This window comes from Daldinia loculata (assembly GCF_022478755.1).
Source record: "Daldinia loculata strain CBS 113971 unplaced genomic scaffold F4817scaffold_11, whole genome shotgun sequence".
Taxonomy (NCBI): Eukaryota; Fungi; Ascomycota; class Sordariomycetes; order Xylariales; family Hypoxylaceae; genus Daldinia; species Daldinia loculata.
The window spans coordinates 541,330-564,127 of record NW_026054865.1 but is presented as its reverse complement, the minus strand read 5'-3'; the positions used below and the strand labels follow the sequence as shown (position 1 = coordinate 564,127).

Here is a 22,798-nt window from a genome sequence, read left to right as displayed (position 1 = left end):
CTATCTCAGTGTGCACAGGGCAGTTGACGGTGAATGCAGGTGGCCCTTGACGTTCCTTGACGCAGCAGCCTACAACTTGTCTCATTAATTCTCTTTCTACTTCGTACATCATCAACGCTAACGATCGTTCTCTTCTTTTACATCGTCCGAAGAACCGTTTTCCTTCGCACATCGCACCCATCTACATTAAATCTAACCTAAGATTGTTCATCGACTTCAACCTGATTATCAGCGCCTATTTGACCGATTAGACTACCTTGTTGTCTTGTTAAGGCAGCGCACTTATCCCCGTCAAGATGAATCCTGAGTAGTACGTACGCCCCTTATAATAAATAAGTCGCCCAGCGACAGCAACGTCGACGATGATACTGACCTGATACACAATAGTGCATACCCCACGCCTTGTCCTGTATTTTCCTATGTCCTTTCTTCAGCATGAATCAACCAGGCCCCCAACCAAAATACCCGATGCTGTACTAAGAACATCGCAACCTCGCCAACCATGGAGCCCTACCACACTCCCCAGGTTCCTGGTCTCCAGCCACAAAATCAAGCCAAGCTACGCGAGGTTTTAAGTTCCCAAGGTTACCCGCTAACTCGCCCTCTCGATAGATACGATTACCTCTTCAAGCTCCTCCTCATCGGAGATTCCGGTGTTGGAAAGTCTTGCCTTCTGTTGCGATTTGCCGATGACACCTACACCGAGTCGTACATCTCAACCATCGGTGTTGACTTCGTATGTGGAGTTCACCGCGAATACCCTTTCTCAGTATAGGTGCTAACCACGTACAGAAAATCCGAACTATCGAGCTTGATGGAAAGACAGTGAAGTTGCAGATTGTAAGGATAATATTCCGACTCATGCACCCTTTTCCGGGCACATTTGCTTACTAGAAAATAGTGGGATACTGCTGGCCAAGAACGATTCCGGACTATCACTTCCTCTTACTACCGAGGTGCTCACGGTATCTGCGTTGTCTACGACGTCACCGACATGGACAGCTTCAACAACGTCAAGCAATGGCTGCAGGAGATTGACCGATACGCTACCGAAGGTGTCAACAAGCTGCTCGTAGGCAACAAGAGCGATATGTCGGACAAGAAGGTTGTCGAGTACACAGTTGCGAAGGTATGGAGTTCTCCATCACGCTACTCGTAGCCTTGCCTGCCATGACAACATGATAGCTAACTGAACCTATAGGAGTTCGCTGACAGCCTTGGCATCCCGTTCCTCGAGACTTCGGCCAAGAACGCTTCCAACGTCGAACAATCTTTCTTGACCATGGCCCGACAAATCAAGGAGCGCATGGGAACCCAGTCTACCACGAACACCAAGCCTGGCGTTCAAGTCGGCCCCGGACACAGCGTCTCCAACTCGTCCAGCGGTGGCTGCTGTTAAATCAGCAAACTATGATACCCTCGTACAGCAACATCCTCGCATCCATTTTGATTTCCTGGGACGGGCTGGCAGGAAAGGCATGCATGTGTAATCAGGATGGCAAGGGGGTAGGATGTGTTTACTTTTCGCTTTTGACTGCGGATAGATGAAATGATCACTTCACTTGGATCCTACCTAATCGCCCAATCGTCCACCGAATCGTTCTGCGGAGACGCAATGCGTCACTTCTGGCATGTGAGAGCGGGTTCATATAATGGTCGAGGAAAGGCTGTCAGCCTAATTCTCAGATGTTACGTACTAATGCAATTTTTCTCATGACTCGGGCGAAGCCTTCTTTGTACTAGAATTTGTCCGGCTGCTTTCTAGAAACCTCTGGCATTTCTGCGGTTTGGGAGATGATGATTCTACGTTCGTGTGTATTTTCCAATGGTCTCGGAGGGGGGAATCGAGAGAAACGACAAACAGGGAAAGATAGTCGACGTTCCCCGTTCTTTATGACCATACTCTCGTTCCTTTTTCCGGTGTAACGCATTCTTTGCAAATCAGGGGCTACTTAATCAGACAGACTTGCGCATAGGAATTTGACTCTGCTTGTGATGCTGAATTTGTGCTATTTTGATATACCCCAAGGCAGCCTAATCAGTTGCTACTTGTTCCAGGTAGCATCGACCACTGATAATAATGAGAGTATAAGCTGTTGCAAAGTCCTATAAAATGTAGGCCTTGTTAAGCTGCCTACCATTCATCGAGACTAACCATTTGGCTAAAGATACACACTCAAGTAACAACGAAGATACGGTGTCTAACTGACTTTGACTAACTACTATATATGTCCTAGATAGAAGCACATACATATAAAAGAATAGAGGCTACCCTCCAAGAAAGCATCGAATCGTAAATCTTCCTGTATCGTCACCGTCCCGAGCCATCGAGTTAACCCCTTTTCCCCATACAACGCTGGAAAATACTACCAACCACCTCCTACTCAGATACAGACATCGTGGTCCTAATATAATATAGTACAGTACAATGCAACAAAACCAATACCCAAGAAATATAACCACATACATGGGGAGGTAGACGTAGATACCGCAGTACAGTACCATCAGAACCAACCAACCCCGAGAGCCGTACATGTATAGAACCGAACCGAAAGAACTATCCCAACATCCAAGCCAAGAGAAAACAAGGAAGAAGGAGGGGGGGAAAAACCCTTATGTAGCTAACCCGAGCCACTTCAACGCCTTCCGACTGCTCCCCTTGCGCGGCCCGCCCCGCCGTCCGTACAGCGGCATGTACTTGCGCGCCTCGGCCGCGAGCCGCACGTCCTCTTCGTCCCAGCAGGATTCCCACTCCCATACCTCGTCCTTGTCCTTATCCTTATCCTCGTCTATACCGCCGTTACTAGTATCCGGCTCCCGCCCTAGGATGCTTCGGAGCTTGTTCCGCTGGCTACGGGTGGTTCGGGTGGTTCGGGTCGAAGTTACGGAGCCTTTGGAGGATTTGACGGGTTTGGGATGGGGGGTTTTGGTTTCGGAGGGGGGTGGTGGTGGTGGTGGTGGTGGAGGGGGTTGGGGGAGGGGTGCTTGGAGGGGAGATGGAGGGGTTGGGGCTGGGGAGGATGGGGATGGGGATGGAGATGGAGATGGGGATGAGGTTGGGGTTGATGGAGAAGGGCGGTGCTTGGGCGGTGGAGGGGGTGGGTTGGTGTCGGTGTATACGATGCCTGAGTTGTACTCCGGCGGAGTATCATCGTCACCAACACACTGCCGCCGGAATCCCATGATAGCTGAGGCATTAGCCAACGAAGCAGGCTGTTGCAAAGTATTTATCAACGGCGTCTGAGCCAACGGCCTCCCCTGGCTATGAGAATGCAAATGCGAATTCCCCTCCCTCTTAGCATCCCGCTCAGCATGCATCGAAGCCCTCGACGACGCCACGCCCTCCGGGATATAAAACGCCGAGATATCAATCAGGATCTTCCAGATCGTCGAGATCAGCGTCGCGATCTCGGACTCGTTCGCCGAGGACGTAAGCAGGAAATTGGCCTTGGCAAACGACGGCGTCTCGCGGTGCCTGGGGCGCGTCGGGGCTAGAAGCGTGGCCCCGGATCGCGTGGTGCTGCGCAGGATGTCGGGCCCGGAGTCGGTGCGCGGGTGCGTCGCTGTTCGGGGCGGGACTTGGAAGCCGGGGTACGGCTGCTGCGGCGAGGGGTCTGCCGAGTATAGGATTCCGGCTACTTTGAGCAGGTCGACGCCGACTAAGCGTTGCAGGGCTAGGACAGTGGATAGGTGTTCGGGGGGGTACTCGAGGAGGAGGAAGCGTGTTGCGGAGTGCGCGGCCATGTACGTCTCGAGGTGAGGGATGATCAGCGTGGCTAGGAGGAGAGGGTTGGAAAAGGGGTTGTCTTGGGTTTGGTTGGTTAGGGGTTGTGCGGTGAAGGCTTGCATGGCGTTTGCGATGAGGAACCTACATCGACGACGTATTAACTTCATACTCATTACGGCTGTTAGTTTGACAAAATGCTCACCTCAAATCCAACCTCCCGCTCCGACTAACACCATTCGGCTTCGTGCCCAGCTTCTCCAAAGAACCGCTAATCGCCCCGAGGAACTCCTTATCAACACCCCGCTGCGCCCCAATACCGAGGATAAGATCGACTTTCCGCTTCCGCTGCACAACCGTGCCCGAGTCTGCTTCCCGAAAGACGGGCTTCCAGAGGCTGCTGAGCTCGGGGAGCAGCGGGAAGTTGAATTGGTGGTAGCCGGCGTCCTCGGGCGGGAAGTAGATGTTGAGGATGGAGCGGAGCGAGTTCTGCATGCACACTGCTGTTCGGCAGTCTGTTGTTGTGAGGTCGTGGAAGCACTTGTCTAGTTTTCCTATGGCTAGGGGTGGTGTCTGGGCGGGGGTTGGTGGAGTGGAAGGTCTGTGGTTGTTTAAGTCTGGCTTGAAGGGCCAGACACGGGATGGCTGGGGGTATTTCTCGTACGCGAAGGGGTCGTAGTCATCGGAGTCCATGTGACAAGCCGGTACCACTTCTGCATGTTGGACACGGCTATGTCTCTTGTTGTCAGGGGCCGTAAGTTCCGGATCTTGTTGGCTTGAAGGGCTTGATTGATGACTAGTCCTTTCTGCTTCAGGTTCTGGCGGCGGTTTAGATATAGGGTATTTGCCCTCCCTGAAAGATTGAATCGTTGCCTCCAGCCGAGGATCATTCTTCTCAGACTTGAAGAATATTACCAGGTTTTCGACCATAGGTAAAATTGGCTCGTAAGTCTCATGGGGGTCGGCTTCAGCAGGAGTTTCAATATAGAGAGATATGGAATCCCTTGTATCAGACTTGGAAATCCCACCGGCTGGTTTCGACTCCGTAGCCGTACCCCTATCCACATAGCCATTCCTTGGATTTGTACCGCGATCAACGTAAGTCGCCGGCCGTAGCCGCCCTTTCTGAAGCCTAAGAGGGGAGGGAGGGTTTCGTCTAACCATAGACCTATTCGGTGTGCTGAAAGTAGGTCTAGGAATTTCGGTCGTGAACTTGGATCGAGGTGTTGTCTTGTCCTGGCGGACCCCTAGACTTACATCCAGACTTTGCGGCCTCGACCGGGGCGGCTCTGGAAAACTGCATAGTAGAATGTCTTGGTTGCGTATGGTGCTGGAGTAGATCCGATCAACAGGCTTGACCTTCTTATGGCAAGCGGTCGTGGCAGAAGACCGAACTTGGACGGCAAATGCTTCACATATTGATGGTGTGTTTGGGATCGACTCAAGCTTGAAAGATCGCGGGCTGCTCAAGTCCAAACTCGCAGGGGACAAATTACTTTTAGGATGCTCCTCTTCCGGACTACCTGGAGATCCTGGTTGGTTGTCCAGTTCATTCGTTTGCGACCCGGCCGGCTCCAAGGCTTGCCGAGTAGTCTTCCGTGAGTCTGTGATAGTATGGCTGCGACGAGGAGTCTGGGGAGGATCCGAGTTGCGAGTATTCCCCCCTTTCCATTTGCGAACCCCGAAGACATAGAAAGGGGTTGCGTTTTGGAAGTCGTCGACCACCCGATAGGTCGGTACACTCGTGCTTCGGGACCGAGTTGTATTCGTAAGATCAATCTCATTACTGGGTTGCAAGGAGGCAGTCTGGAGGTCGAGTGCATCGGCAGCTCTCATAGCCTCGGATGCCGGATCGCTAGCTATCTCTCCATCTCGGTCGCTCGGCTGTGGCCTGGCAGGGATGATTCGCGACGTCTCAAAATCTACATTGGTTGTATAACGACTCTGTAGTCCAGAGGCTCCGTTTCTAACAAGCCTGTTGAAGATACGTTCGGCTTTAGCAAAATCCCCGCCTGTCAAGTGCTTGCTGATGTCGGAAACACATTCCATCTGGGCGCTCGCCGTACCCCCGTTCATGAATACCAGTCGCTTATTCCTTGGTGTAGAGTTTTGTAAGAATGACCGTGCTACTTCGGCTCTGTCACTACATGCGTTGTGTACCGCTAGAATATGCGACTGGGCATGGAAGGATGTTTCCGGGTTCTCTTCCTTCATGAATTGTTGGAGTGGTGGGATGATCAAGATATTAGGTGAGCTCGGAAGCAGTCGGAGCTGAGTTGATATGGCATCTTGAGGCCCTTCAAAAGCTATCAAGCTCCCATGGTATTGAGATATAGCATCCATAATGTCGCCTTAGACCTCCCCATGAGTTTATGCGGTCTATACTATGGCTCTATGTTATTTATAAGGACCGGAAGACTTGCACGCTCCAGTTAGTATACAAGACCTGTTATAGAATTGCAACGTCTAGTCGCCTTAGTAGGCTACCACGCCACATTCCAAATTTCGACCAAGGCGTAAAAGCCCAATCCCAAATTCCCGAATAGGAACTCTTAGGAGAGGCCGGTGAATGTGGGATATGGACTGGGGTCGACCATCTGAACCGAATAGCAGCTCTTGTTAAGCGAAACCACTATAAACTTGGGGGGTTCGGCATAAATGGATGGATGGGTAGTAATTTTGGGGCGGAGAATCCCAAACGAGGAGGAACTATACAAATCAGATAGACAGGATCGTGGAAGATGCTGATGATAGTACGACCGAGAAGGAACTTTAAGCCCCAATAGGAAATTCTTAGAGAAGCAAGTAGCAGAAGACCAGTCGAGTGTCGAAGAAGTGGTAAAAAGAAGTCACCTGCATGCTCGGCGTGCATTCCTGGGGATAATACTACAAACGAATGGTCTCGAGCTCTGTACATGGTACACGGCGATATATGGTGTCTGGAGTTATAAGTGCAGCAGCGAGAACGCTTTCCAAACGGTTTTCTCTTTCATACTGCTTGGACGAGGGGTATCACGGGTAGCAGCATTAGAAGTAATGTTAGCATGGCATGGCCTGCACGGTTAGAATCTTAAAAGTCGCATGGGGTGCGTCTAGAGTCTCCAAACCCGAAATCAAACTTATTGTTTCCCAAGTACGGTAATTCGAAGGGCGGCTACTGCGGACTAATAGATCTGATATGTGACTACCGAAGAAGAGTCTGGGCATCTGCACTTGAGTTCGGTGAATATACATGCATGTGGTAGGCCAAGCCATCTTTCAGCAGTAAAGAAAAAAGAAAAAAGTAAATATAGGTTGGGGACAAGGCAAGGAGTCGGTGTTGGTTCGAGTAAAGTATCGTATAAAGTAAGTTACCATTTCTATAAATGTATGTGATCCCGCCAGGACGAGCAAACGCCAGTCTTGGGTTTGTTGATGAGAATAAGGATCTGCATGCTGAAAAATACCGGACTTTGGTGTGAACTACTCCATCTTTCTCCATAGGAATGAATACTTATTTCTATCTCTTAATTAGGATACTGGTGTAGTAGTAGTAGTAGTACCTACTGCTTGTGCTATTCGTCTATCAGTTTGTATATTAAACCACGAAGTCGTGCTCAAATATCCCCAAGAGTTCCACCGTATATTCTCGTCCAGAACAGTAAGATCCATTCATCTAGATTGAGTTTAGAATACCCGCTACACGATACTTTCGGTATGAGATGAGGTAGAGGTATATTTAGCAAGGTCCAGATGGACCTTAAAGTACCTACCTTGCTCATCCCCGGGTTGTAGGCAAATTTGGCGATCCGTGGAGATTGTGGCTGCATGGAAAAAGTAAGAGGTAATTATACCCCGTACTTTATGATTTTTTCATGGCATCGTAGAGTTAGTTGGACGTCTTCAGACCCCGAAACTAGGTGGTTCACTAGTCCTCCAACTCTAAAAATGATATGTATTCTAACTACGAAGTAAGGGGTAACAGCAATAATAACAATAGGTAGTTTAATGCGAGAGTTAACTTTACCGACCGTACCTATTTGCGTCAGATGAGCGGCCTTCCGCATAACTACTAATGTGGCTTTCCAGTTGGAGAGACAGCCAGAACACATTCTTCATCGGTGCCGTGTCGCAGATCGTAACAAGCGAGGTAGATTGCTCCCTTGCACCTTATTAGACCCTGTGGCGTGCATCAGATTTATGAGGTCTTGGAGGGTGTTTTTGCTTATTATGTGGCCACCTCTCCCGCACGCCATGACCAACGAGAAGAATAGAAATGTTGATCTGGATTACCTAGCTTGATCGCTAACAGGATACCCCCTGACCTATTGCTTGTGTCGATCGAGTACTGGATATGTATGTATGTATGTATTCTGCACGGCCGGCATGGCTTTTTTACGCCGCCCAACATCATACATTAACTACGGGTGCCAAAACGCAAACGGCGGAGTTCGCTTACAAGGGCGAATCGTTTGCATGTTGGCGTACATTTCCTAGTAGCCCGGTCTGGATGATCGTATAGGAAAATATATTGATGAGGTAAGAGTTGATCCTTTGCAACTCGCGTTGAAGGCCATCTAAGGATATAATGGGACATATCTAGAGACATACACAATACCTCTCCTTACACACTTCTACGAGACAGTTTATGCGAAAAGATGCAAGTTGCCCATTTAGGCTTTCATATCCTAGTACCTTCATGTGAAGATTTCTATATTCTGTAGAGAAATTTTAAATTCGGCTTGGCAACTTTCTATTAAGCCTGGCTACTAGGATGAGGAGGTTTGACGATATATGATGTATTTCTTTACAGAATATCAACTATTGCCGCAGGGGACCGTCAGGCTGTTGCCAGCCGTATGGTGTGACTTAGGTGGAATCGAGTAGCACATGGGATATCCTCAAACTCAGCCGCCTCTTTTAATTCGAGTCAGACAAACTGTACCAACGAAATTCGAGTGGGAGTACGAGATTAAGGTTTCAGGGGACACTGGCCTATGGTCTATGGTCTATGGGCCGCATGGCCGCATGGCCGCCTCATACACGTGAACTTTTTTCATTCCATTGGGGTGAAACAAGCCTCCCGTTCATTCGGCCGACAGCCGCGATTATAACCGCCTTTTCCCGAAGAGGTCTCAAGCAGATTTATACCTGTCTATTTCCGTATCTAGTAAAAGATACTCATGTTTTCGAGTAATTCATCGCTTGCCTCGAAATGTCTCAGGGCTCAGGGGTATCATTCATCATCTTCCATCAACTCAAGAAGTTCGGCTTCTTCTTCTGCTGTCATAACCCCTTTTTTGGGCTCTTCTGGCGTTTCATTCTTAAGCCCCTTATCCTCCCTATCCTTATTAATCTTGTCGAGCTCGGCCTGGCCAAGCGACCATGTCCTTACCGTGCCGTCGATAGACACCGAAACAATTCGCTTGCCTGCGTTGAGGACAACTAGGTCGGTAACTTCGTCGTAGTGACCCTCTAGTATACTGTATAGTTTCCCGGATGAACGATTCCAAACTTTGATATCCTCATCCCTTCCAGCGGTGATTATCCATTGGTCCGTCACAGCAACGGCCCGCACGTGGTCACCGTGGCGGACGGAATCGTCAGTTGTAAATCCCTTGATCCGTGATAGACACTTTGCTGTGCCGTCGCCACTCGATGTCCATAGGTCGACCTCTTCGCTTTCGGAATCAAATACCACTTTATATACCGTAGTATCATGTTCTAAGACTGTGTGACGAACCGCCCCAGGTTCATCCGGCGAGGCTTCCTTGATCTGTTCAAAGCCATCAAGCCGAATGCGCCATCGACGGATGTGAGGGTCGCTACTGGCACTGACAAGTATGACTTCGTCAGGTCCCGATTGCACTGGGTCGACGACAAGGTCTTGAATGGCCATCATTGACACAGCCTGGTCTTGCAACACATGGAGTCGAGATCCAGTTTCGAGGTCCCATACAATAATCTTCTTGTCTGCACCGCCGCTGATTAGGATGTCCTTTCCTCCAATCTTGGCTGTCACAACGGCCTTAACAAAGTCCGAATGACCATCGTATTTGCGACCAAGTGTTTTAGAAGCTAGGTCCCAAGACCATATGTTCTTATCCCAAGAGCCAGCAAAAAGTGTATTATTACCGGGCCCGCCGACAGCAACGCAAGTCACTGGTGCTGATGGACCTCGGTACACCTGCTTGGTATCCCCCGTCTGAAGTAATTAAATCAACACCTCTGCTCTTATTAAGATGTCTTTATGTTAACTCACATCAACATTTACCCTACGAACTGATCCAGCAGACTCGGCAACAAGAACTGAGGATGGATCGGTAGGATCCGATATGGCAGCTAACAGCTTTGATTTAAGGACGATGGGATTGCCATTCTTGTTACCAGCTTTCGCCGCACGTCTTTCTCTCTTGGCCTGCTCGGCACTATTCAAACATGGTTAAAATAGATGGACTGATAAAATATTCTTGGATATAGCCTACTCGGTCTGGAAGAACTGGTCTGGGGATGTTCCCTTGTTCATGGTGACGACTATGGAGATCAATAGTATAAAGTGATGATACTGAAGGCAGAGTCTTCTGTGTTGGCACTGACGACTACCTCTTCGTAGCGTAGCTATCTACGATTTTATAATATTTCTTTAAATCGTTGCCTACGTAGGCAGCTACATTCATAGTTATACTACTAGTGCTGCCATTAGAAATTCGCCCTCTTATTAGTAAAATCGGATTGAAATGTGATGGAGTACGAAGTACCTAACCTTAGGAAGAAATGGTATTATTGCATTATCGCTTTATCGCGTTAGAGCTAATATTGTAGATTTGGAGAAAGGTGGGGTTATAAAATGCACCGGCCACGCGGGAGAGGGGCATCCCTGTTTGCTCTAACGCGCTTTCGTTAATTGAATTGTCGACGCGCGACGCGTTTTCTGCCATACATTTTCTACTATCTTAAGTTAGACCTATCTAATTCAACTTTTTAAGCTCACTCTCACTTTTTGACTGTTAATGTCGTTTAATTAAAGTGAGAGACGAATATCAAAATGGCTTCGACAGCACCTCTTCGTCCTAGAGCAAGGCCGGCCCATACTCAGGGTTCAACCCATTGCGCTTACACCCCTGACGGTTCCAAGCTGGTAACTGTCGGTTCGAATAATACGATCCGACTGTACAAGACAGGTTTTGATGGCGAGCCTATCAATATCGACGACTGCCAAGAACAGAACGTTAGCGTAGACGCTTCCGACGAATTCTTCGTTGTCGGCTCTGAAGACGGTACCGTCAGTCTCTATTCGATACCCGATGCTACCTTCGACAAGTTCCTCCTTCGATGTTCTCTTCCAATCCGGGACGTTGCACTTTCGCCAGACTCAAAGTGGTGCGCCGTAGCCAGCGACGAACTAACTGTGAAGCTCGTCCGAACCGATGACAATAGCCAAATCCGCCACCTCAAGGAACACAACAAGCCCACGAAACATCTCGCTTTCGATACTAAAGGGTCAACTGTTACACTGGCTTGTACCGACGGAATCGTATATGTGTATTCAATCTCATCTGATGAGCCAGAACTTCTAAAGAAAGTTGACGGCGTCATTGGCGCATTGGATACCGAGTCAGATGTTAGTGCAAAGATCGTATGGCACCCCGACGGGCGTGCCTTTGCAGTCCCAACTCCGACAAGAGACATCCAAGTTGTCTCTAAGAACGACTGGGAGAAGCAACGAATATTTTCCAATGGTCACAATGGAGAAGTTACCGCTTTGGCCTGGTCGCCGAACGGTGCCATATTAGCTTCCGCCGGCAAGGACAAGAGGATATTGCTATGGGAGACCAAGACCCAGAGCGTTATTGCCAGGCTCGACTATACCAACGTGATAGATATAGCATGGCATCCTAGAGATAATCTAGTATCGTTCACCAACTCGGATGGTGAGGTCTACATTCATCCAGACTTTGTACCAGAGCAGTTTGTGCCCCTATTAAAGCTTGGAAAGCAACCTGCCCCTTTCATTCACGATCCCTTATCAGAAATTGGAGCAAATATCAGAAGGCCTGCAGAAACGATTGTGCCCGTGCTCGATCGAAGAAATAGAGAAGGAAGTTATGATTCTCTTATGGATGGACCAATGCAAGACGACGATGATTTTGTAATAGATGACGACGGAGCTGGATATGTGATTAATGGAAATGGGAAACGCATGCATGATGATATTGACCTTTTTGGCGAGCCGATAAGCAAGCGACCTCACCTCGAACCGGAATACCACGAGGCTTTCCAACCTGGGTCGACGCCGTGGCGAGGCAACCGAAAATACCTTTGCCTGAATCTTATCGGATTTGTCTGGACAGTAGATCAAGATGGACATAACACAGTTACTGTGGAATTCTACGACCACGAATTTCACAGAGACTTCCATTTTACTGATACTTTCCTTTACGATAAGGCCTGCCTAACAGAGAACGGTACTCTGTTCTCTTGTCCGCCTAAAGATGACACACCAGCGACGATCTTCTATAGACCTCATGAGACGTGGACAAACCGTACCGATTGGAGGACGCAATTGCCAAAAGGAGAGGCTGTCCTCGCCATGTCACTAAGCGAGTCTTTCGTAACTGTCACGACCACCGCGAACTACGTTCGAGTCTACACACTCTTCGGCATCCCTTACAAGGTGTACCGACCGAAGAGTACTCCGATGGTTACTTGTACAAGCTGGAGAGACTACGTAATGACGATCGGCAATGGCCCTGTTGGTGCGGACGGGCATACCAGACTTTTATATACCATCGAGAACGTAAAGAGGGACGAAATTTGTCAAAATGAAGATACCGTAGCACTACCTGAGGGCGCAACGTTAAAGAGTGTCTTCTTCTCTGATAACGGCGTAAGTAAAATATCCTCATTCTCCGTGGATAATGCTAACTTAGCAATAGGACCCGTGTATTTATGATTCTACGGGAACACTCTTGACCTTGCTGCATTGGCGCCAACCGTCAAGAGCCTCTTGGATACCACTGCTGGATACTAAGCTTCTTCCACGTCTCGCATCCGGTCGAAAGACAGAGACTTACTTTCCGATCGCCGTTGCGGACAACAAATTCCACTGTATCATCCTCAAGGGCGGCGACCAATACCCATACTTCCCGCGCCCCCTCCTCTCCGAATTCGACTTTTCTATTCCGCTCACCTCTGAACCACCCAAGCAGAAGAATCCCGACGCCATGGATCAGGACGGTACACCGGAGCCCGAAGATGACGACTCGGAGTCGCGCAAGTTGGAGCAGCAATTCCTGCTTAAGGGCATCACAGCAGCACAACTACAGGACCTGGCGGACTCAACAAGCGGTAGTCACACGCAACGGTCGAACCTCGCGCGTCTCGAGCTCGAGATTGACAAGACGCTCCTACAGCTTCTGGCCATCGAGTGCCGTGAGAGCGAAGATCGCGGCATGCGCGCTCTCGAAATCGTCGAGCTCATGCGCGACCGTACGGGACGCATGATTGAGGCCGCGAATAAGGTTGCCGAACGTTACGGAAGATCCATTTTGGGAGAGAAGATACGCGAGGTTGGCGAACGTAGGGCTAATGCTATGGATGATGATTTTTGAGAGAACTTGTGGTGAAGATTCGGTTCGCATTTTGATTATGCCGGCGTTACGAGGGTTCCAGCTCTGCTATGAGAGCGGCGTAAGGAGTGTATAATATTAAGTTACGATTATATACGTTACTACATAATGCCTGGTCGTAACGGCCAGGAGAATGGAATATATTAAATATAGGTAATCCTTTAGACATGCTAGAAGTTGGTGAATGACGCTTGATATGAAGGCATTCTGATATCGGTGATATCTTGCGAAGCGATCCTACAGATGTTCTGTTCGACTTGCATTCATGTACTACATAGGTATCCAATCAACTCTCAACCGACTACGACTCTGTAGCTATCAAGCGTATATTATTCCTAGCTTATCAATTTTACAAGTATATCTCCCTAAAATAGATGATATTCACTATTACACTATCTATATAAGTCATAGCCAGGGGCTTTCGTCGCTTTTCTCCATTTTAGCAGCGCCTATGATTTTACTGTACATAGGTAGTATTGACGATAGCTTCAGATATGGATCTAACTACGGGTTATGATGTTCCGATATTTACGATGGCCCTACGCTTCAAGTTAGACCTGTAGATATTTCCCGATGCGATAGATCATAATCCGTGCGGAGATCGAAGTTTATCTTCAATAAGGCTATGTATTATTACCATTTCATCCAAAAGGGCATCGTAACCCGAGTAGTACGAACTGGCGGTATACGAGTCGTTATATTCCCCCACGTGGGCGTTGATCAGGGGCCAATGACAAGACTATGTAGGTACATATGTAGATGCTTAATGGCCCCCGCCTTGGGGTCTCCCAATATGTATATGGCTCGTGTAAAGGGGATGTAGTGTATACGCGGAAGAACGGCTAAACTACCTAGGCACTGCTCACAGACGCGATTGGCGTGATTGACAAGGACTTTCGGAATATACCTTATTATAACGTTTGAGTGATACCTCATCACACCGTGGGATGGGAGGATTATCATACATACATAGTACCACAAAGCGACGTAAAGGCCCGATGGAGAAATAGATGGCCGGTAGTGTGGTGGTGATGTGCTCTACTCGATCATTCGCCATGTTTTAACTCGACCGAACCGAAGCGATGGTAGCTCGTCTGCATAACGGCGTTGCATCATGCGGACGCGTCGTACGCAGAATACCGATATCTCCAAATGGCACAGATCTGCTGCAGATATGTCGTATAGGACGATGTGGTGGTTCGGCTTGTCCGACTGGGGGCTGAATTAACTTGATGTTATGGAAGTTTGGAATAACTTGGAAGCTGTATGCTTGGTATAATAGTGAAATAGTATATCATGCGTAGCCTTGCTGATACTTGGACCCTTGGATGAACATATAATTATCGATGTGGTTTGGTTTGGTTGAAAGACTGAACAGGGTACGCATTCTGATATTAGTGATGAGGTCTATTAGTGTAGACGATGCTATCATTGCTATGTACTATACTACGTCTGTCGCATTATAGTAAGAACCTATGCATATAAGTCCCGATCCTATCTACATCCGCCCACGGTAACGTACCCTTTCCATCACAACGTGCAATAATAATAATAATGATAATAATAAATTTAATTAAGCCGGATACTTCTCGAATGCTGCGCCGCTTCCAAGTACGCACGCAGTACTACCACACCGCATATATACATACCTACACAATAAAGTCTCACGTGGTATAACCCTCCAATTAGGCTAATTAATATCGTTGAGCCCCGGAGCCTTGCCCGCGTTTTCAGCCAGCATGGATTAGAACCGCGACTCGCCCCCATATGTAGTGTATAGACAGGGGTCGCTAGTGCAGCGAACTCTCCCGCCATCTCGTATGTATGTAATGTATGTATGTATCAAACTTCTGGAACAATGTCGGTGGGCCTGACGACCAGAAATACGCCATGCGTGACATCCACACCCCTTGTCTTTTACGGTATGTATGTAGGGATTGGCTATTCGAGATGCGGCTAGACGCAAAGGGGACCTCGTCGGGGAGAGGATCAACTATATGTATATATGTATGTGTATATGTGTATGTATGTGTATATGTATGTATGAGTAGTAACGTGAGTGAGTGCAAACACGGTGCAGCAGCGATCCTTCGGCTTAAAACAAACGGGTGGCCCGGACCTTCGTTTGCGCTGGAGACGAGGCCGGCCTAAGGCCGCCTTTTTTAACAGTTCCCGACACGTACGTAGTCACGACGACGATGAATATGATGATTATGAGGTGGTGAGAGTAATAGCGACGCGGAGCATTAATGGTCGCTGCCTCTGGTATATGGAGAGCTCATCGACGGCTCGAACATGCCGACTGACGATGCCGCGGAGCTCGTCCGCCTCATGACGGCGTACGATAATTCTCACGAACCGAGACCGCTGCTTAATCACCGGGCTACCGTCTATGGCTTGATAATCCCTTTCATGGTGAGGATCACGTATCGAAGTAACGCTGGACTGGCTGTTCGCTAACCATGTCAACGCAGGCCGTCTCTTATATATGTGTGATACTTAGAATATACACACGGATCAAGTTACGCTGTTTAGGCTGGGACGATCTATTCGTGGTGCTCTTCAGGGTAAGTCACCCGCTTGAACGGCCGTCTAAGAGGACGTCGAACTAACTGTCGAGTATAGATATCGGCTACAGTTGGCTCGATATTCTTGTGTCTTTGTAAGATATCGCCTTTCACTCATCCCCAGGAAGAACTACCAGCTAACTAGAACCCCAGCGCTGAATAATGGGTTCGGCGAGCATATCCTAAAGATCGGATACGACAATATAGTCGCGTTCCAAAAGGCAGGCACTTACTTCTCTAACCATATCACCCCCCTTATCCACCAGCTCAAATACGTACGTACTAACACTCCCTCCCCAGAAATTCTACGTCTGCCTAGCAACCTACACCATCTCAACCACCCTAGTAAAGCTCTGTCTCCTATCGCAGTACCTCCGGATCTTCGAAGCCGGGTCCCGCGCGCGAACCGTCTGCTGGATCGGACTCGCCGTCGCCGGGATCTGGGGCACCGGCTTCTCCTTCTGCGCCCTATTTCCCTGCTTCCCGGTCTCCGGGTTCTGGGACTGGGACTCGCCCGCCCATTGCTACGGCTTCGGCTCCAAGGTGCCCGAGGAAATAGCCGGGACCTTTGCCGGACATACGGCGTCGAATGCGGTTTTGGATGCCTTGGTGCTTGCTATTCCCGTGCCGCTATACTTTAGGAAGTCGACGGCGTGGAAGCAGCGGTTGGGGATTGGAATTCTCTTGATTCTAGGGCTTGTGTAAGTTCATCTCCTCAGATACCAGTTACCACCTAAACCCAGCTCGCTAACAAGAAAATCCAAACAGCGTAAACCTCCTCAGCATATGGCGTCTCCAAACCATCGTCGCCAGCAAAGCCGGGACATACCCCGTCCTCGACCCAACCTGGTACGGGCCCAAGAGCATCATCCTCGCCGCCCTCGAAGTCGACCTAGCCAGCATATGCGCATCAATCCCAACCTTCTGGCCCACCCTCACCGACGCATTCCTCAACAAAATCTTCATAACGCAAGAAGTCCACATAACACACCAACATCGACGCCTCTCCTCTTCCTCCTCCTCCTCCTCCTCCTCCTCCTCAACATCATCCCCGCATTTCAACCCGCAGCTTTCGTTCCTGGAGCACGGACGCCAAGACAGTAAGGCGTATGACCGCCATTACCGCGACGACTTCGTGCTGCACAGAGTCATCCCGGCGAATATGATCGAAGACGATAAAGATAAGGATAAGGGCGCGGAGGCCTGCGGCGGGTCCCAGATCCGGTCCGAGGGGCACCGCGGGTTCAAACGCGAATGCGAGCGCTTAAGGCTGGTGGCCGTGGAGAGTAATAAAAGTAGTGAGAAAAGCGAGAGGAATCCAATGGCTTGAAGGAGGTAAATGTTAGGCGCATTGATGTTTTGATGATACCCCTGAATTTATTTTTTGATGAGTCTGCTTTTACTAATAGCATTTCGTTTCGGTCTTGAAATTCTCTACTTGGATTCTCCGTAACATGCCTACATTTAAGGCTATGAGCACCTTCATGGCAAACATCTCATCACTAGTAGAATTACTACTCAACTATCAGATTCTACTCTGTCCCAGACTTTTCATAATATACATTAAACAATATGTTTCAAAATACACGGTACTCACCACAACATGGGGGTACGTATACTAAATAATCGATACATCTATGTATATTACCCTATTCATAGTCTCTATGTCGGCCCAACCCTATGTAATACCCCTACCCTTTTAAACCAGGCCCAGCCCCTATTACTCAAACAACACAAACACGCGGGAGCAGCCTCACAGCCTAACCCAGACTATATAAAGCCGTGTCATGATAATTACACCACGCTTCTTTTACTCTCGCGCTTTCCTCTGCTTCATCTTCGCCAGGAACCCGCTAACGGGATTCTTGCCCCTAAATCTTAGGTACGTAGCGAAGTAAATCACAGCATAATTGAACACGATGTAAGCCCAGACGATGCCGAAGTCGCGCCAGATATTGCTGTAGTAGACGCTGAACTGTGTCCCGAACTCGTCCCCGTTCTTGTATTGGCAGTATTCGCAGAGGCCATCATTCGTGACGCTTTGCAATATTCCACTCGCGCGCGCAGAATAACCCTCGGTGTACGATTCACAGCTCATGTTAGGAGGAGGGCGGAAGCGCGCGAGCTCGGTCGGTTTACACGTGACAGGTTTATCGTGGATAGCGACAGCGACGAAAGCTTCCAATAGGTAGTGGAAGGGGGTGAGCGGATACATCCACTTCTGCCAGAAGTATGGGAGCGAGGCCGGCGGCACGGCCACGCCACAGAAAGCCACGACGAAAAGGAAGAAGAGGGGGACGAACAGACTCGCTAGCAGTTGGTTAGGACTGAAGGCCGCAATGGCCTGGCCGAAGCTGACGTAGTACAGCTCGAAAATCATCATGCACAGGAAGGTAAACCCGGACGGGAAACCAGTCATTTTATAGCCCATCAATCCCCACCACCAGCAGTTGTAGTAGATGGCACCTCCCACGATAGCATAAGGTATTTCTGCCAGCACCGCAGCCGTGGTCCATGCAACCCAGGAGTAAATCTTCGCGTTGTTCTCGCGAGACTGGAAAATATTTCGTGAGTTGAGAAAGACGGGTTGAAGCTGTTGAATTAGTGGAGGTGAGATCGTAAGGTTCATAAAGATTGAGAATAAGCGGGATTGCATATCGATGCTAGCATCGCCTAGACGCCAGAATGTGAAGGTATTAAAAAGACCAGTGAATATATGCAGAATCATCTTGCCCATAATGTAGTTTGGTGATCTCCAATAAGCAACGAAGGAACGCTTGACGACCGCCGTTGTCTGGGTCCATAGAGGCATGGCATATTCGCGGTCATCCTGGATGTTCTTCGAATGTTGAACATTCCGCCGCTTCTCATTCATCTGAGCTATCTCCCTTGACTGGTCCTCAAAGTTTTTAGATTGTAACCAGGTGTCGCCCCAGTCTTGGCCTGCGTAATCCGGGTTGCCAGCTCCGATAGCCTCCAGCATCCACTCAGCCGGGTTTGCATTGGGAGGGCATTTCGGGCCACCGTTCGACTCAAAATATCCGATCAACTTCTGGCTGTCTTTTCCGAGCTCGCCTGCGTACGCCACGCGGCCTCCAGATTTGAGCAAAATCAACTCATCAAAATTTTCGAAAAGCACAGCAGAGGGCTGGTGAATGGTACACAAGATGGCCTGGCCAGCATCAGCCAACTTACGCAAAAATCTAACGATATTGAATGCTGCCCCTGAATCGAGACCAGACGTGGGCTCGTCTAGGAACATCAGCAACTCTGGCTTTGATGCAAGTTCAACACCAATGGTAAGTCTTTTGCGCTGTTCTGCGTTAAGGCCCTCGCCGACCACGCCTATTGTTGCTCCAGCGATATCGTGCATCTCAAGTAGTTCGATAATCGTTTCACAGTAAGCATACTTCTCCTTTGTTGGTACTTCCTTCGGTTGACGAAGAAGCGCAGAAAACTGTAGGGCCTCGCGTACGGTTGCAGTTGGCTCGTGGATATCAAGCTGCTCCGCAAACCCCGTGGCCCTCTGGAATGATTTTGGAAGGGGTCTTCCGTCTACTAAGAAGTCGCCTGTCACAACACCAAACGTAATCCTAGAAAAGGAATTTAGTACGCATTTCTCTTTGAAGTCATGGTATTCTTACCTCTGAGCCAAAGTATTCAGTAACGTCGTTTTTCCAGCTCCAGAAGCTCCCATAAGTGCTGTCAATTTCCCGGGCCTGACAAAACCCTGGACATTGTGTAGTAGCTTTCTCTCGCCACCTTGGAAAGGAATCGTATAGTTGACGTTTTGAAACGTGAATATTGTCTCGTTCTTGGCGACTGTCTGCATGGCCTCTTCATCTCGTCTTTCTTGTGCTGCAGAGGCTTCTTCGGGGATGGTAACTTTCTCTCTAGAACTTGCGGCTTCCTCGTCACCTTTATTACCTGTACGGCCTCCGGTCTCGATAGATTTCTGGAGACTCTTTGGGACCTGTCCACGCTTGAAAACCGTCACGGCAGCGCCTCCGGCGTTGGGTTTCATCCTCTCCATGCCTATCATTGCTATAGCAAGGAAGAAACCAAAGAAAGCCCACAAGAAGCCGAAGTTCCGCCAAAGATGGCCGCGCGAGTAATTGAAAGACGCCTGGATATAATCTCCTCCATTGACAAACGCCTCTCCAGGCCTTGAGCCTGCTAATGTGCATGACTGATATTGTGTTTCAGCACCTTCGACACCATTAGGGACGAGGAATGGCACTTTACAATCCAGTTGTAGGTTGTAGAACTCGTTGGACATGAGACACTCGAACCCGTACTGGAGCCAATTAACCCAGCGTAGCCAACTAAACCATGGGTGCATCGAAGAAGGCGGGATTAGGTATCCGGTATAAACAATGATAACCTGAATTGCGACACCGGTCACCTTGGTGGCATCGTCTAAAGTCTTGAAAAGTGCCGAAATCGCGCGGAAGAAGGCGTAAGTCGTCATTGTAATCATCCAGAGGATCAAGAGCGAGATGAAGAATTGGGATGGGGAGGCAGAGAGGCCTGCCATCCAGTAGATAATGATATCGAACAGAAACACCTGAATGAATACTAGGGGTATGTCCACGACAGTTTGCGCCAAGGCGTAGGCAGAAGGCCGATAGAAAGAAAAGTTCTTGTGCTTGAGCAAGATAGGTTTAGATTCGAATGCCGCAGTCTGTTCAGCAAGCGCCATTAACGCGTTGAACAGCAAAACAAAGAACAAGACACCGCCTCGCGTGAAGGCACCCGCTGCTGTAGGTGGGAGTTGGTAGAATAAACTTCCCACTATAAGACTCTGGAAGATGATACCGCCCCATTTTCCTATAAGGGACGCTTTATCTCCCAACATAATTAGGGCTTGACGTTTGGTGAGAGCGATCACTTGTTGGGGGAACGATATAGTGTAATTCTTTTTCTTGTTCTTTTCTGACGTATTCTCGGCCCGAGCAAGCTGCTGCTCTTCGAGATGAGCTTCGTAGTCCTGGATATCATCAAGGTTACGCTGATAAGCTTCACTTTTCCTGAAAATATCGGCGAATTCTTGGGCTGATCGTGGAATTCGATCCTCCCATCCCGACCTGACACTGCGCTCGTGGGGGTCGGTAACAGACGTAAGAAAATCGGCCGTGGTCCACCGATCAGGACAGTCAAACCCGAGATCCAGGAAATACTGTTTGGCGCTGTCGGAGGGTCCATAGTACAAGCATTGGCCATTGTCAATTAATAAGACTTTGTCGACAAGGTTGTATAAAGATTCGCCAGCTTGATACAGCGAAACAGCAGTGGAAACCTGGGCCATGTTCGTAAGTGCTCGCAATGACTGGACATACTCGACAGCGGTAGATGCATCCAGCCCCTTGCTCGAGTTGTCCCAGCCTTGAACACTGGCCCGAGTAATGAGTGCCTCGGCAATACTGACTCGCTTGCGCTCTCCACCAGAAACCCCCCTAATATACTCATTTCCGACCTTGGTATCCATTGTATGCTCAATCCAAAGTAGCTTTGCTGCCACTCTGAGAAATTCCCTTACGTAATCTTCTCTACTTTCGCCCTCCATTCGCGATTCTTTTCCAGGGGTACGAGTCCGGAGAGCGAAGGTAAGGGTATGCTTAACTGTCAGTGTAGCATAATGTAAGTCATCTTCTGGATTATAAATGATTTCTCCCCTGAAATCCTTGGCCATGCGCTTCGCATCTGTACCACCATAAGTGACATCGCCTAAAACGTCTTCGAAACCTGCTCGTTGGTTACAGAAGGTCTTCAAGAACGTCGTGCAGCCGGATCCCGGTCTACCAAGAACAAGCAATATTTCACCAGGTCGGACACAGCCATTGAAGTTACTGATCAGCTCTCTTACGGGCGGCTTTCCAGCGGCGGCTTTAGGTCCTTTAGTCACCAGATTCCATAAGAATCTCGGTAGGTCGAGGAAGATATCGCCAACCGTAGGCTGTAAGCTAGCCCCAAGGCCAGCACCCTTAACTGTAAGATTTCGGAAGATGACACCTGCGTGCCTTGTCTTTTCTTCTTCGCTATGCTGCTGTCGAGCTTGGCCAAACATACGCGACATCAGTCGCTCGACTTCGTCGTTCTCTCCTTGCGACTCGGCATTTGAGGTAAGGCTACGACGCCGCGAGAGGGCACGGAACAGATCATCTTCGGTTTTGGCTTCACTCTCTTTGCGTTCGAGTTTTGGTCGATCCGTCGTCGACTTAATAGGTTCGAAGCGACGTTCCACCTCAGTTTGCTCAGATTCATCAGACGATATTTCGCCAGGGGCTGGGTGAGCTTGAGGTGCTGTAATAGTGTGCTTAGAAGAGGATGGACTAGGATCACTCGGTCTAGCATTCCCGCCATCGACATTGGTATAATTCACATCATCGCGTTGCGTCGACGGAAACGCGTCGGTACTGACATTCAACGATCTAGCAGCTGATATAGAGCTTTCTCGGTTGGCAGCAAGTGAAAACTCTCGGCTGATAGTCGAGAGACGTTTGGCTGGGATGGAGGCTGGGGTCTCAGGGTACCCGCCAGGGATATCTGTATCTGCTGGAGTAGGTATGTCGCCGTCCATTGTGACTTACATAGGTAGACGAAGGGCTCTACACACCCGAAAAGAAGAGAGACGTGGCTCAGACACGTATGGGTTTTAATTAAGTATGAAGTAAAATCTATAATAACCACATCATAGGTGTTGGAGGTGTCTAAGATCTCTAGCTTCTAAAAGGAAACAAATGAGACATAAAACAATACATCATCATAGAAGCCAGAGCTGGTAGGAACAATAAAGAAGATAACCACATGTCGGAACCCGGGGACCCTGAGAATGCGGATCGGAGTTCGGACTCTAGAAACGAACGAGATGGGTTTGTAAGACTAAAAAGAAAAATACA

The 22,798-nt window shown here is 48.9% G+C and overlaps 7 protein-coding genes across 7 annotated transcripts; 3 read left to right on the top strand and 4 right to left on the bottom strand.

Annotated features, from left to right (window-relative positions):
• Positions 1–502: 502 nt before the first annotated feature.
• Positions 503–1,399, top strand: F4817DRAFT_313763 (P-loop containing nucleoside triphosphate hydrolase protein; the record flags this gene model as incomplete). Its single annotated transcript, XM_049300298.1, has 4 exons — positions 503–736; positions 793–840; positions 902–1,129; positions 1,202–1,399. The coding sequence occupies 4 exons, from the start codon at positions 503–505 to the stop codon at positions 1,397–1,399; spliced, it is 708 nt and encodes a 235-aa protein (XP_049161360.1).
• Positions 1,400–2,199: 800 nt separating this feature from the next.
• Positions 2,200–2,911, bottom strand: F4817DRAFT_330933 (uncharacterized protein). The gene has a single exon (XM_049302458.1). It carries the CDS (start codon positions 2,533–2,535, stop codon positions 2,269–2,271), a length of 267 nt encoding a protein of 88 aa, XP_049161359.1. The 5' UTR covers positions 2,536–2,911; the 3' UTR covers positions 2,200–2,268.
• On the bottom strand, positions 2,200–6,211 carry F4817DRAFT_26750 (uncharacterized protein). The gene is made up of 2 exons (XM_049299383.1): positions 3,930–6,211; positions 2,200–3,868 (listed from the first exon to the last, which is right to left on the bottom strand). Exons 1-2 carry the CDS (start codon positions 6,065–6,067, stop codon positions 2,614–2,616), a joined length of 3,393 nt encoding a protein of 1,130 aa, XP_049161358.1. The 5' UTR covers positions 6,068–6,211; the 3' UTR covers positions 2,200–2,613.
• A 2,149-nt stretch (positions 6,212–8,360) lies between these two features.
• On the bottom strand, positions 8,361–10,525 carry F4817DRAFT_330929 (WD40 repeat-like protein). Its single transcript, XM_049302457.1, has 3 exons — positions 10,189–10,525; positions 9,966–10,131; positions 8,361–9,908 (listed from the first exon to the last, which is right to left on the bottom strand). Exons 1-3 carry the CDS (start codon positions 10,227–10,229, stop codon positions 8,940–8,942), a joined length of 1,176 nt encoding a protein of 391 aa, XP_049161357.1. The 5' UTR covers positions 10,230–10,525; the 3' UTR covers positions 8,361–8,939.
• A 71-nt stretch (positions 10,526–10,596) lies between these two features.
• On the top strand, positions 10,597–13,514 carry F4817DRAFT_330928 (WD40 repeat-like protein). Its single transcript, XM_049302456.1, has 2 exons — positions 10,597–12,590; positions 12,640–13,514. Exons 1-2 carry the CDS (start codon positions 10,749–10,751, stop codon positions 13,312–13,314), a joined length of 2,517 nt encoding a protein of 838 aa, XP_049161356.1. The 5' UTR covers positions 10,597–10,748; the 3' UTR covers positions 13,315–13,514.
• Positions 13,515–15,417: 1,903 nt separating this feature from the next.
• Positions 15,418–17,519, top strand: F4817DRAFT_26675 (uncharacterized protein). Its single transcript, XM_049299370.1, has 6 exons — positions 15,418–15,747; positions 15,807–15,899; positions 15,958–15,994; positions 16,053–16,120; positions 16,200–16,600; positions 16,668–17,519. Exons 1-6 carry the CDS (start codon positions 15,628–15,630, stop codon positions 17,227–17,229), a joined length of 1,281 nt encoding a protein of 426 aa, XP_049161355.1. The 5' UTR covers positions 15,418–15,627; the 3' UTR covers positions 17,230–17,519.
• Positions 17,520–17,709: 190 nt separating this feature from the next.
• F4817DRAFT_313758 (ABC-2 type transporter-domain-containing protein) lies at positions 17,710–22,479 on the bottom strand (the record flags this gene model as incomplete). Its single annotated transcript, XM_049300297.1, has 2 exons — positions 17,710–19,492; positions 19,544–22,479. The coding sequence occupies 2 exons, from the start codon at positions 22,477–22,479 to the stop codon at positions 17,710–17,712; spliced, it is 4,719 nt and encodes a 1,572-aa protein (XP_049161354.1).
• Positions 22,480–22,798: the final 319 nt, after the last annotated feature.